The sequence below is a fragment of the Fundulus heteroclitus genome, chromosome 8 (genome assembly GCF_011125445.2).
Source record: "Fundulus heteroclitus isolate FHET01 chromosome 8, MU-UCD_Fhet_4.1, whole genome shotgun sequence".
Taxonomy (NCBI): domain Eukaryota; kingdom Metazoa; phylum Chordata; class Actinopteri; order Cyprinodontiformes; family Fundulidae; genus Fundulus; species Fundulus heteroclitus.
In genome coordinates this window covers 10,844,274-10,856,447 of record NC_046368.1, presented here as the reverse complement: position 1 = coordinate 10,856,447, position 12,174 = coordinate 10,844,274, and the positions used below count along the sequence as shown (strand labels likewise).

The following is a 12,174-nucleotide window of genomic DNA, read 5'->3' as shown; positions in this document are numbered from 1 at the left end:
GTCAGGGTTTATATGTTGTTTAATAAAAACACTGACTTAAAGGCTGAAATACAGAGAGATATCAGCATCAGGGAAATCATATTTAAGCCGTTCCCCCTTTAGTTATATCCCCACTGACTGCTTCTTTCCATATGGTCATGTGGCACTGACAGCAGGCCTGACGGTCTCCAGTGAAGGTCACTGTGTGATCCCAGAGTATGAAATAGGAATGAGCCCTGGCATGTCGTATTTATAGCCTCCATGTGTGGCACTTCCCCACTTATGACATGCATTATAATGGTGATCCCATTCATTTTTTCCACATTAAGCATCGCTAAATAAGTAAACGAACACCATTTTCAAGGTTTTAAAATGTATCTGCAACCTGAAAAAAATGAATTCACAACAGTCTCTTAAATTAGAATGGTACATCTTAGAAAGTGTGTGTGTGTGTGTGTGGGGGGGGGGGGGGTAGATCAAAAATGGGGGAGAATGAGAAAAGCAAAGGCACCAGATTGCAGTGACAAAGTAAAGTCCAAATGAACACGGCCACTCGCAGATTTACAGGGAGTCTCTCTGATTGCATTACACAATCCGTCTAGGTCAAAGATCAAGAGCACAGCAGCAGCCTGCTTTTGACCGAGTGTAAGAAGAGACAGCCAGTCTCAGATTCAAGAGAAAGAGAATTTCACACGTGGCGGTGTAAGCTGGACTGACATGGGATAACCTCACTTTAAGAGCGGGCTGCCCTGAGGGAACACCGTTACAGTCTCTGAAAAGCTAGAGGGATAATTCATGATCAAAGTTTATGTCCACTGTTTGTTTTTGTTTTTTTCTTTAATAGGAGCAGCAGCTCCTGTACTCGTAACATGAGAACGTATAGCTATGATGAATTCCAATATATTATCTGCTATGTTAGTAATCTGCAGTCATGCTACATTGCCTTTGGGCTTTTACAGACACGTCCTGACTCTTTTCTTCCTCACTCTCATAAGGGTGGCAACAATACTCATTAGCTCAACTTCCTGTTCAGCTGCATCAATGTTGTATTCATTATGAATACTGAGAACCTTCACGCATTTCTGTTTATGGATACAGTTTCTTACTGAAGGCCTGTCAAAATATTCCAGCTTTTCCTTACATTCTCCTATATTGCAGCTTTTATATCTGACCTGGTGAAAACTAACTGAATTTGTTCTGTTTTGTCATCTGCAAGTATTTTTGTTTGAATGTCATTTAATAGTTTCCTTTATTAGAAACTAAAAAAATTTGGGTCCATTTGCACACGCTGCAGTATATGAGACCACAGCACATGCTTACCAGTGACAACAGCTGGAAAATCATTTCAGGGCGTTGATTTGAAAGCTTTGTTCCCTCTTACAGGTCTAAATGTGGAGGTGAAGAGGGCAAGGAGAAGGGGTAGAGGGGATGATGCTGTTAAGAACTTTGCCTTAACTAAGATTAACCAGTGCATTGACATAGGCTTAGAAGATCATATGCTTGCAAAGCTGTCTCAGCGGGTATGACAGATGATGTACCAATACACTGGAGAAAGGGAATCCAAATGTCAGCAGCATCCATCATGTATAAGTTACCTACTGCTTTAGAAAGAGAGCCTGACAACCTTTATTTTGATATGCAATTAAACCATGTAGATCACATTTTTTGCTTTTTCACTTGAAATGGCATCTAGTCACTCTTATCTGCAATTACAGGGTTTATGTCACAAGAAATCTTTCCTTAAACATTCACTTCCAGACACAGCCTGTATTTGCAGTAATTGGTGTTGCCATTTCTGCCAAAGAACTTGTTTTTGGCCTTTACTCCAAAGATTCCCCAAACTTAAACATTTCTCTTAATCAGCGTTCAGGTTTCCCCTGCATGTTATTTGAAATCACAGAAACATGTCTCAAGTTCCTGTTTAATTTTTGTAACAAATACTTTTTCTGCCATTTCTGTTGTACTTTGAACTGGACGCTAGTTTTAAAAAGGCAGCTAGGTAAAGCATGATTGCTGCATGAAGCACAAATGACCAGAAGAATCAGGTGACTTCCAGTCAGGCAATGTCCCAATGACCTCCTTTTGAAATGGGGTCAAACGATTGAGGCCTTGTTTGGGTAAGAGCTGCATACTATTGATCTAGCAGCTGCCCCGTCCTCAGAAGAGGAGCTCCCTTTGGACCTAGGATACATGTGAAAACAGCTGAAAAGTCACATTTTGCGGCCTGAACACATGTAGACGGCACACATTGCAGGATCTTTTTAAAAGGGCTTTGCTTTCTCCCCACATTTTTCCTGAGACCATGCCCCTTTGAAACATTTAGTTTTAAAGCCTTTTGTTTTGAATCATTGTGCTCCATTTACCAATTAGTCTTTCTGGCTAGCCAAAAAAGATGGGCTGCCAACGTTGTGAAATAATTGTAGATTTTTTTTTTGTACACTTAGAAATGCAGTACAATTATGCTTCAAAAGCTACACTTTGTACTCCAGGCAACAGTCAGAAAAAAAGCACTTTCCTCAAACCCTTACTGTCACCCTTGGCATGCAGAGGAGTAGAGCAGACAAGCTGGCATGAAAAGATCTTCGCTAATGATGTTTCTCTCTCCCTTCATGAGCTTGCCCTGAGCCAGCTGGACTCAAAACAAGGACAGGGTCATGTCCTTAGGTTTGAGTAATATTAGATGTTTTCTTGGTGCGTCACCTTAGAATGTTTGGGCCTGCATTAATCCGTTTTGACATTTGTTAATCATTTCCTGAAATCCAGATCGGTTGTCTCATGTTGGCACTTGAATAGCTTTACAGGATGAAACTAAATTTTAAAACCACAGGTTCTATTTAGATAAGTTATTTACTTAAACATTACTCTTCCCTTTCAAGAGTTAGTAACAACATGCAAAAAAACATTTAAAATATTAGTTTTATTTAATTTCAAATACATTAATTCTTAGACAGACAACTGTAACACCAAATCATTAAAGTTGTAATGACATTTTCCTTTACATAGAATTTAAAAAACAAAAAAATAAAGGCACACCAATAGAACAAGGGATAGCTGTGCATGCACAAGATCCCATTAAATAAAAAGCAGTTGCACCTCTGAAGTTCAGTGGTAAACACATTGTACCTGAATTAAACACCAGTCGCAGCATACAGAACAATTATTGCTGTTGTGAAAGTGAACTATGTGCATTTATTCTCACCACAAGTATTTATACAGCATGTAGAAAGCATACTGAAGCTAAAAGCACTTCCAAGACACTAGAAGTACAGTTTGCATAATTGTAGATATCACCACAGCTGACCAGTTTAGACAAGCCAAACCCACCATTGTTATTGTACATAATTCTAAAACATGTCCTTTCAGAAGGGGTTCAGGAGTTTGTTTAAACACTTAACATGGGCTTAATATGGTTGAAATGTACCATTTACCAAAAGAGGACAAACCCAGAATGTATCATGATAATTAAAAAAAAGTGGTTATATAGCCAACATTCTGTAATCTTGACCATACAGCTATAATCCTCCCCATGGTATAAGTGTAACCTAATGCAACTCAATCCATTGAAAACGTGTGAGAATAAATGATTCAGCCCTAAAATACACCAACTTAATTTTGAAATAATGCTTACAAGCCATCTAGGTAAATCTTAGAACCACGTCTGGCCCAGATATCAGTAAATGTTACTCAAAAAAAAAAAAAAAAAAAAAAAGCCAATGTTCGATAGAATTTCAGAATCAATGAGTAAATGAATTGAATTTACCTGGTCCAGTCAATAAGCTTATCAACCCATCTAGTCTGCACTTGTCTCTTTAGCCTTCGTCTGAACACCTCTTACAACAAACCCCAGCATTTGTGCACAAGAAGGTTCTCTCCATTGCCTGTATCCAAGAAGCGATTCCCACACTCCTCCCAGCGACACACTTCTCCCCTGTCCATAACCACAAACTTCCACTCCACATGCCGCTCTGCAGGAAGGCTGACCACAGTGGCCCAAAGCCCATCTTTTGCCTTTTCCAGGGGAATAAAGTCCTTCCAGTTCCCTAGCTCCCAACGGTTTCCTGTGATTGCCACCTTCTGGTATGGAGAGTGCGTGAGATAGTGGATCCGGAAGGTCACACTGACATTTTGGGGCATAGGCTGGACCGCCAGGACCCTTTTGCCAGTTTCTGTGGGTTCGTCAGTAGAAGGAACTGTGTTGAGTTGTTCATCCTCATTGACAGGTGGTACATCAGCATTTCTGCAAGTAGTGTTGACAGGAAAGGAGGATTGGATACATTCTTCTGGAGACACTGGATTGATTTGGGGAACCGAAGCAATAGATGGCTTCACCCATGGATGGTCTTGATCAGTACCATCTGTGATCCATTCATTGTGGTCCATTGTTGCCTCCATAATATTGATTTCTGTAGTTGTGTCCGCTTCCTTGCTTTCCTCCTCCAGTTTACCTTTTATAACAATTTTTGATTCCATCTTTCCCAGGTCTTCACTTGCACATATGTCAGTGGGTGCAGCTTTTGAGAGTTGGCCTGCTGTGTTGAAACATTCAATCCCATGATGCAAAGTCTCATGGACGGTACACAAAGCATTGGCTTCATTAATAACACTGTGGTGTTGTGCATCATTAGAAGAGTCGAGTGTTGCATCTGCTGGGTCTTCAACAATGACAGATGGCGATTCACCCATTGCGGTTTGAAGTTCAGCCTGGTCTTCAGACTGTGGATGATCATCCACCCCAGTGAGGAGCACGTTCTCATGAGTAAAAGAACACTCGCCATCTTCAGGAAGATCTGGGCTGACAGTCATGCTTGAAATTCCACTCTCTTCACCGACGTCAGGGAGGCACCAAGTCAACTTGCTTTGATTTTCATGTAACAGCTGGTCTTTACCAATCTCAGGTTCTATGCTCTCAGCCATGACTGGGGCAGAAGCATTGGGGACCTCACGATTTTCTGCATTTTGCAATTGCTCACTTTGATTCTGGAAGGAAGAGTCATCAGGAAGAGACATCTCTGTAGACGCTGATGCATCAGAGCTTGCCTCACTTCCAACGGCATTGGGCTCCCTGTCACCTGAAGACAGAAGTATTTTTGCATTTTCTTTAGGAATCAGAATTTCGGGAACAGTTTCACTCTCAGGACATGCAAGATCAATCGGGGCAGCACTTTTATTGACCAATTCATTAGTGATGTCATCTTCAATTTTGAGTTCTTGATTTAGACCAGCTGAAGGCAGGACCTGATCTTCCTGGATAGTTTCAGGCTTTACTGACAAACTTGAACATGGTATGACAGGACTGGACACCAGAGCTGAGGTTTCCTGTGTTTCACCAAATGAATATTTGACATCCTCAATGTTCTCCTTACTACAAGTAGAAGCATCTTGCTCAAGTTCCAGCTCTTTGCTAGACTGCAGCACAGCACAGTTAACCAATATCTCACCGAGACTGTTCTTGTGTTCAGTCTCTTCCCCATTTGGACTCTGTTCATCTGCACCGTCACTGGCTGGCATTGTTGGGCTTGTCACAGTCAAAGGTTGGTCACATGCAGGGTTATGCAGTGGAATATTTTCAGTGGCTAGGTTTGCAGTGTTTGACTGACTGAAGCCAGAGGTGTCGAGGACTGAACTTTCACGCTCTTTTTCAGTAGACAGAAGGGACTCATGCTTGTGAAGGGTAGGCTTTTCAAAGTAACCCTCTGTGCTGATGGAGTCTGAGGCCACCTGATCATTTGGTTTTTCATCTCCATTTAAACCCACTGGAGCATTTTCATCATGGCAAACCGGGCTGTTCAAACTGCATGGATTTCCTTCCTCCTGACGGGGCACCTCATCCTCCAGTGATGTTTGTACCTGGACAGAAAGAGCAAGCACTGAGGTCAATTTGTAGACTACACAGCAGAGTGGCATTAACATTTCCCCACCAGCAGGTCAATCAAGGGTATTGTCATTTTCTTTAATGGCTGCTCACCTTCTCTTCATTTCCAAGACTCTCGTGAACCTCTACAGGCTCGAAGCAGCTGCTACAGCCTCCCTCTGCACTGTTTGAATGTGGAGTGTGAGGGCTACTAAAGTAATCTTGCTGAAACTCCAAAGCCTTCGCCTCACTGCCGTCATCTTGCAGGGTTTTAACGTCACCCTCAACATTGAGGGGAATACCGGAAGTCTCCTCCACATGTGAGGCATTGCACAGTTTCTCTGGTTCCACTTCTCTTTTAGGTGGACTGGAAGGCAGAGTTTTCTTCTCAGCGGCGCCACAGCCGTTCCTCTGCCTACGTCGACTCCGAGTTCCACCTGCAACTCGGGCTTTTGGTACGGCTTCACCCACATCTACAAGACAATTTTATCAGTAGAATTGGGTTTAATTGAATTACATTCCTAAAACTTGACAGCCCCAAAAGTTACATTTTCACTTTTGAATCATATGTTCAGTAAAATCTTAAAAAAAAAGCTTTTATGTGAATTGAAGTCTCTTTTTTTTTTTTACAAATATGACAGTCAGAACTCAAGAGTACTATTACTGTAATTGCGCCAGATTTTCAGAATCTATCTTGAAAAGTGAAATGCATAACTTGTTAATTTAACAAAATGGCTAGTGGTCAGTTAAAAAGTTTATCCTCTTTATACCTTTTAGAAAAAGGTCAACAACCTGACAGACCAATTGATAGATTGTACTTACCCAACCTGTTAAATGAAGCCTCTGTGGTAAACCTCTAGTTAACCATGACAGGAAAGCTCCATTGGTGGGGCCAAACCTTTTCCATTTGCAATTCTCATTTCAGTTTCTATGAATTTAGCACTTCCTTATTCTGCATGAGTGCAGTTTTCAGGATCAAAAAAAAAAAAAAAAAAATAGGTCTGCATTCAAGAAAGAAGCACCATATTGGGATAATTTTTAATCAAATATTGAAGCCTGATTATGCAAGACATTTGCCCCTGTGTTCATTTTGCAAAGGTAGTTCTCTAAAACCAGCTTTGATGCAAGTTGGTATTCTGTAAAGTTAAGGGGTCAAGGTAATTTTGTTGTTTGCTTTTGTATTCAACAGAAAAGATAACGTGAGCAAACGCAGCAAGCTGAAATTGTTAGCACAGAGCTCAGTCCAGGATGGTTGTCACATTGGTCCTGGGGTTAGTTTTCATGTGTATAAAATAGTAAGATAGTCATTGTATCTGTTTTGGCTTTAATAGAAGATGCATTGGAATACTTTACATACAATGCATGAAAAATATTTTACAAATGCTCACTTTAGTTTGAGGTAATAACTCTAAAATGTATGGTGCCATCCTTTTCTTAAAGTTACTATATTTAATGAAAAAAAAATACCACACTGAAACTCATGGCCGAGAAAAGTACATTTCCTAATGTTCAGCTTTAACTTAGTCAGATAACCATTTAAAAAAATAAATAAATAAAACACTAGGGAATATACACCAAACACAAATTACTCAACGGGATGTAAATTTTAAACAAAAACACAGCAGTTGGTTGCCAGAAATGGATCAATTCTGTACATGAATATAAAATATAAATTCTGCATTAGCAGGTTTAACAAATGTATTTAGCATGATCTGCAATTTGGACTGAATAAGTTCAGTTGTATTACAATGGTAAAGTGTATGGCTTTGAAATAATGGAGGGGGGGTCACTCAATGTTGTAAATATAACATTGAGAACTTTTTTTTTCCCCACCACAACTTTGAAACGAGAGCCTTAACAGTAACTGTTCAGAAGAGATATTGATAAAAGTATAAACAGGACTCTTGCAAATGGGATCAGAACATGTATGAACATAGGGTGCCCAGTTTTTTTTTTTTTTTTTTTTTTTTAAATTTTATATATATATATATATATATATATATATATATATATATATATATATATATATATATATATATATATATATATATATATATATATATATATTCTTACATGTCACCAACCCGTTTGACAGATTAGATTTTAGGAAAAAGGCTAGAAATCATCTCACTTGTTTCTCAATAACTTTTTAAGAGCAGATCCTCGGAACATTCTTTATTCGCACGACGTAATTGAATCCATCAAGTTAAAAAAAGGACAATGTAAAACAAATATAAGTAGTTTTGACATTTTTAAAAGGCAACAGTTTCCTCCCCTGACAGCGGCTCTTACCTGTTGATTCCACCGGGCTGCGTGCGTCACACTCCGGACTCGGCTCCTTCTCCAGCTGCGGCAGCGACGCGTCCTGCCTCGCTGCGGGGCTGCTGCTGCTGCCCACGTCTCCGGCTCCAGCCTCGGCCTTCCTCCGCTTGCCTTTCACGCTCCGGTAGATGATGAAACCTGCCACCACGGACACCATGGCAATCACGGCCACGGCCACGGCGGGACCGTGACGGCCGATCATGCAGAACAGCGAAGCCAGATCCGTGCGTTTTTCCATCGCCACCGGGTTGTTGTTTTTAAGTTGCATCGGTCAAAGCTGATGCCACGATGAAAGCTGCCGGTGCGTATGAGTTGCCCTCGCTGCAGACTACCGCGGACCCTGACTCCTGCCTGCCCCAGCCGTCACTGGCTGGCGGGCCCTAATTGCTCCTAAAGAGCTCTGAGTGGCTGCAGGTGCGAGCAGCTCATTGGCTGAACTCAGTCACGGGACGCTGATTTCATTGATGAATTGAGGACAGAACGTGTATTTGGAAACCCTCCACTGGCTGATGTGATTGACTATTGGGCCTCATTGATTACGTTGGGTCTTGTCGGAAAGCAAAACAAAACAAACAAACAAACAGGCTTTTTGTTTCAGAATTTGAGAAACAGTTTAATGTTATCAAGTCGCGGCTGATTTAATTAGATGACGTGAAGTTTATATTAGGAGATAATAAATAATAAAGTGAGTGATTGTAGATAAAATATCAGATTTTGAATTCAGCTTGGAAGAAACAAACATTTTCCCATTAGAATTAATTAATTACAAATATCCTTCTGCGTATCCGTTGTCCATCAATAGTCGTTTAAATGCATTAGTCAGGAAAAGTGATATCATCGCGCCTGTAAAACAGCTCTCCCTAGTGTAGATGTGTGGTAATTACCGGAGATTCCCTGAGCATCTCCAGTCGGGACAGTCCCACTGACTGATAGGAAGCAACAAAAGCAATAAAGGAGTGAAGAGACGCCTGAAGGCTCAATACAAAACAGAAGAAACCTAATTTTCTCTCGTGGATTCCAGATGGCCCTTTGGGAGGCCTGACTGCTGCCTGTGGCCAGAGGTCAGGCCTCTGTTCCACTAGCAGGATCTCCTGCAAAGAAACCTACAAGAGCTGCGCAGCAGTCTTCAGCTGATGGACAAACTTCAAAGCCAGATCCTGGAGGACACAGAGCCTTTGAGGAGCAGCGTGGCTCTGCAGCCAGTCTCCTACCAGCTGGACAAAGAGGGAGAGCACTTTGGCCTAACCTTGGACACTCAAGGCTTTGCTCCAGAAGAGCTGTCAGTCAGGCAGGTGGGCAGGAAGCTGAGAGTCAGCGGCAAGACAGAGAAAAAAGAAGAGGACGGCAAAGGCTCCTACTCTTACAGACTGCAGGAGTTCAGACAGGAGTTTGATCTGCCTGAAGGGGTGAACCATGAAGATGTCAGTTGCAGCCTTTCTCCAGATGGAAAGCTCCACATCCAGGCAGCCAAAGTTGCTGGTGTTGAGGCGGCTGAGAGAGAGCTGACGATCAAGATTTTTTTTTTTTTTACTGTGAAATAATACATGAAGATGTGCAAATAAAACAGTTAAGCTATAAAATATATAACATTTGAGCAACAGGTCAAAGGTGAATCATGAAATGAAGAGACAACCTTTTAGCTCTGAAATAGCAAGATTTCTGTTTAATGTTTGAGAAAAGTCTGAATTAGGGTTGTAATAGCGGACGATACTGCACAGAATACTCACAAATACTCAAAAAATGTAAAAATAAACTTTATTAAATCATGAGGAAGTCAGAGTATCTGGAGAAGACCCACACATGGGGAGAACATGCATGCTCCATTCAAAAAGACCAAGCCTGGGGTTCAGCTCAGGACCTTGTTGCTGCAAGGCAACAGTGCCACATTGTGGCCCCTACAAAAAAAAAAAAAAAAAAGATCTGTTAAGAATAAAAAGCAAGAATACAAAGTTGCATTTGTTTCAGTTAAAGTTACACACTTTATAATAAAAAAATTGACTAATCGGAATAAATGAATGAGCTTGTTACTGTTAAACTGAAGTCCATCTTAGTGTCTGAGATTTGTGGTGAATCCTACGTTTCCATCCTAAAAGAAGGTGTCTGGCCAAAGATTTTGAATATTTTAAGTTACATGGTTAAAAAAAAGTTGTACAACTAAACTGTACTACCATGGTCAATAAATTAGAATATTACTCATCAGGTTATTTATGTTAGTAACTCAATTCACTGACTAAAAAAAATCTATGCAGATATTACACACAGGCAGAAGAAAATTACTTTCAACCTCTTTTTTCCATTAATTGCGGTGATTTTCTGCTTACAGCTAATGAAAACATGACATTTAAGTTTAGAATTTTAAATCAAACCAATAAAAAAAAGCCTTTTAACAAAGAAATGTGGCCTTAGGTATGTTTAATGTCTTCCTGAATCTTATTATTTTCAAATGGTACTTTCAGTATGACAAATGAGGCTAATTGGAATGCATATTCTAACCTTAGTGAACATGGAGTTCCACCTAACTTGAAACACGGGCAACACAAATAAGGGCCATTTTGGTTAAGAAAATGCATCAGGAATTTTGAATGGCTATCACAGTCAGTAAGATGACTGGAATTTAATAGGACTGTTGAGAATGAGCCATTACAGATCATTTAAGGCCCTTGATTTCAATGATGTAGCTCAGATTTTGAGATACGTTGTTGAAAACAAAGATACCTAAAAGCACCTTGGCCAGATGGAGTTATTTTGTCTCTCCACAAGATGGCAGTAACAAATTGTCAGTGCTCGAGGTGGTGGACCACAGTCACGCTGACCTGACAAACCACAGCAAGAAAACTGTATTTATTAAATACAAACATAATTTGTGACCTGTGGATGTGAGAGAACATATGAGACTGAATCAAGAGTCAGTCAGTTACCAGAGCCTCTGACAGTCCGACAAAAAAACAGAAAGTGAAGGTAAGGTGTCACACAGAATAACTCTGACCACATTGTTTTTTTTTTAATTAACTTATAAGTAGTTACATGAAATCAATAGGACAGTTTCCCGAATCCAATGATTTATTGATATCTGCAAGCAAAATAAAACCAGGTATGGCTGTGGAAAGATTTTAGATGTTTAGGCTGAGATGAGGGAAAAAAAAGCAGAAGTGAAACCGGCATTTTTTCTTGCAATAATTTTTTCCTTTACCTCAAAACACTTTGCCAGTCATTTTTTAAAAGAGGCTTCCTAAATGAGCTTCACATTAGCAGACATGTTTGTGCAAATCCAAACCAAAGAAGCTGCCAAATGTTAAAATGTTCTGATAGATAGATAGATAGATAGCTAGATAGATAGATAGATAGATAGATAGATAGATAGATAGATAGATAGATAGATAGATAGATAGATAGATAGATAGATAGATAGATAGATAGATAGATAGATAGATAGATAGATAGATAGATAGATTCTTCCTTCAGGTTTTTAGACACTGGTCCAAAAGGGGCAGCCGTGAGGGTGGAAACACCTTGCTGTCAGAGGTCAGAGGTCAGTAGCAGATGGATAGCAGCTCAAAGGAACCCTCGTTACTACCAAAATATGTGGAATACCATCTTCTAATGCAAGACACATCAAACCTTGAAGCAGATGCATCATATTGAATATGGAGATCTAAAAGGCTCAATATTTATATGAGAATTGATGTATGGATTGCATGGAATGCTTATGCAGTATGACTGTTAAACAACGCAAACAACCTTGTCAAATTTTATGAACTTTTATATACCTTATTCTTACCAGTAGAAAAGGATTTACACATATATATAGATATCTATTTGTGCTAGTAATAATGTGACTGAGGGTTTCTGTAACGGTATTCATATCAATCCAGGAGCGTTTTTATTCCTATCTTATGTGGAACTAGTACAATTGAAACTCTAGGTGCCCTAAAATGTAGTTTATGTTGGTGATATTGTGACTGCAGGCATCTGCAATTCTAGTATAATTGCTTTTTATGAAGTTGTAGAGATCTAAAATGAGT

General features: G+C 40.0%; 1 protein-coding gene and 1 pseudogene across 1 annotated transcript; one reads left to right on the top strand and one right to left on the bottom strand.

Moving 5' to 3' along the window:
* Window positions 1-2,877: 2,877 nt before the first annotated feature.
* stbd1 (starch binding domain 1) lies at window positions 2,878-8,531 on the bottom strand. The gene is made up of 3 exons (XM_012867033.3): window positions 8,123-8,531; window positions 5,945-6,303; window positions 2,878-5,826 (listed from the first exon to the last, which is right to left on the bottom strand). Exons 1-3 carry the CDS (start codon window positions 8,418-8,420, stop codon window positions 3,811-3,813), a joined length of 2,673 nt encoding a protein of 890 aa, XP_012722487.2. The 5' UTR covers window positions 8,421-8,531; the 3' UTR covers window positions 2,878-3,810.
* Window positions 8,441-10,028, top strand: LOC105929307 (annotated as a pseudogene).
* Window positions 10,029-12,174: the final 2,146 nt, after the last annotated feature.

Bases quoted from the DNA above. Each gene is read 5' to 3' on its own strand.
- stbd1 (XM_012867033.3), bottom strand. From the start codon at position 8,420: ATGCAACTTAAAAACAACAACCCGGTGGCGATGGAAAAACGCACGGAT. The intron at 6,304-8,122 runs GTAAGAGCCGCT...ATTGTCTTGTAG, and splicing joins CAGCCCGGTGGAATCAACAG to ATGTGGGTGAAGCCGTACCA. The intron at 5,827-5,944 runs GTGAGCAGCCAT...CTTTCTGTCCAG, and splicing joins GTCTTGGAAATGAAGAGAAG to GTACAAACATCACTGGAGGA.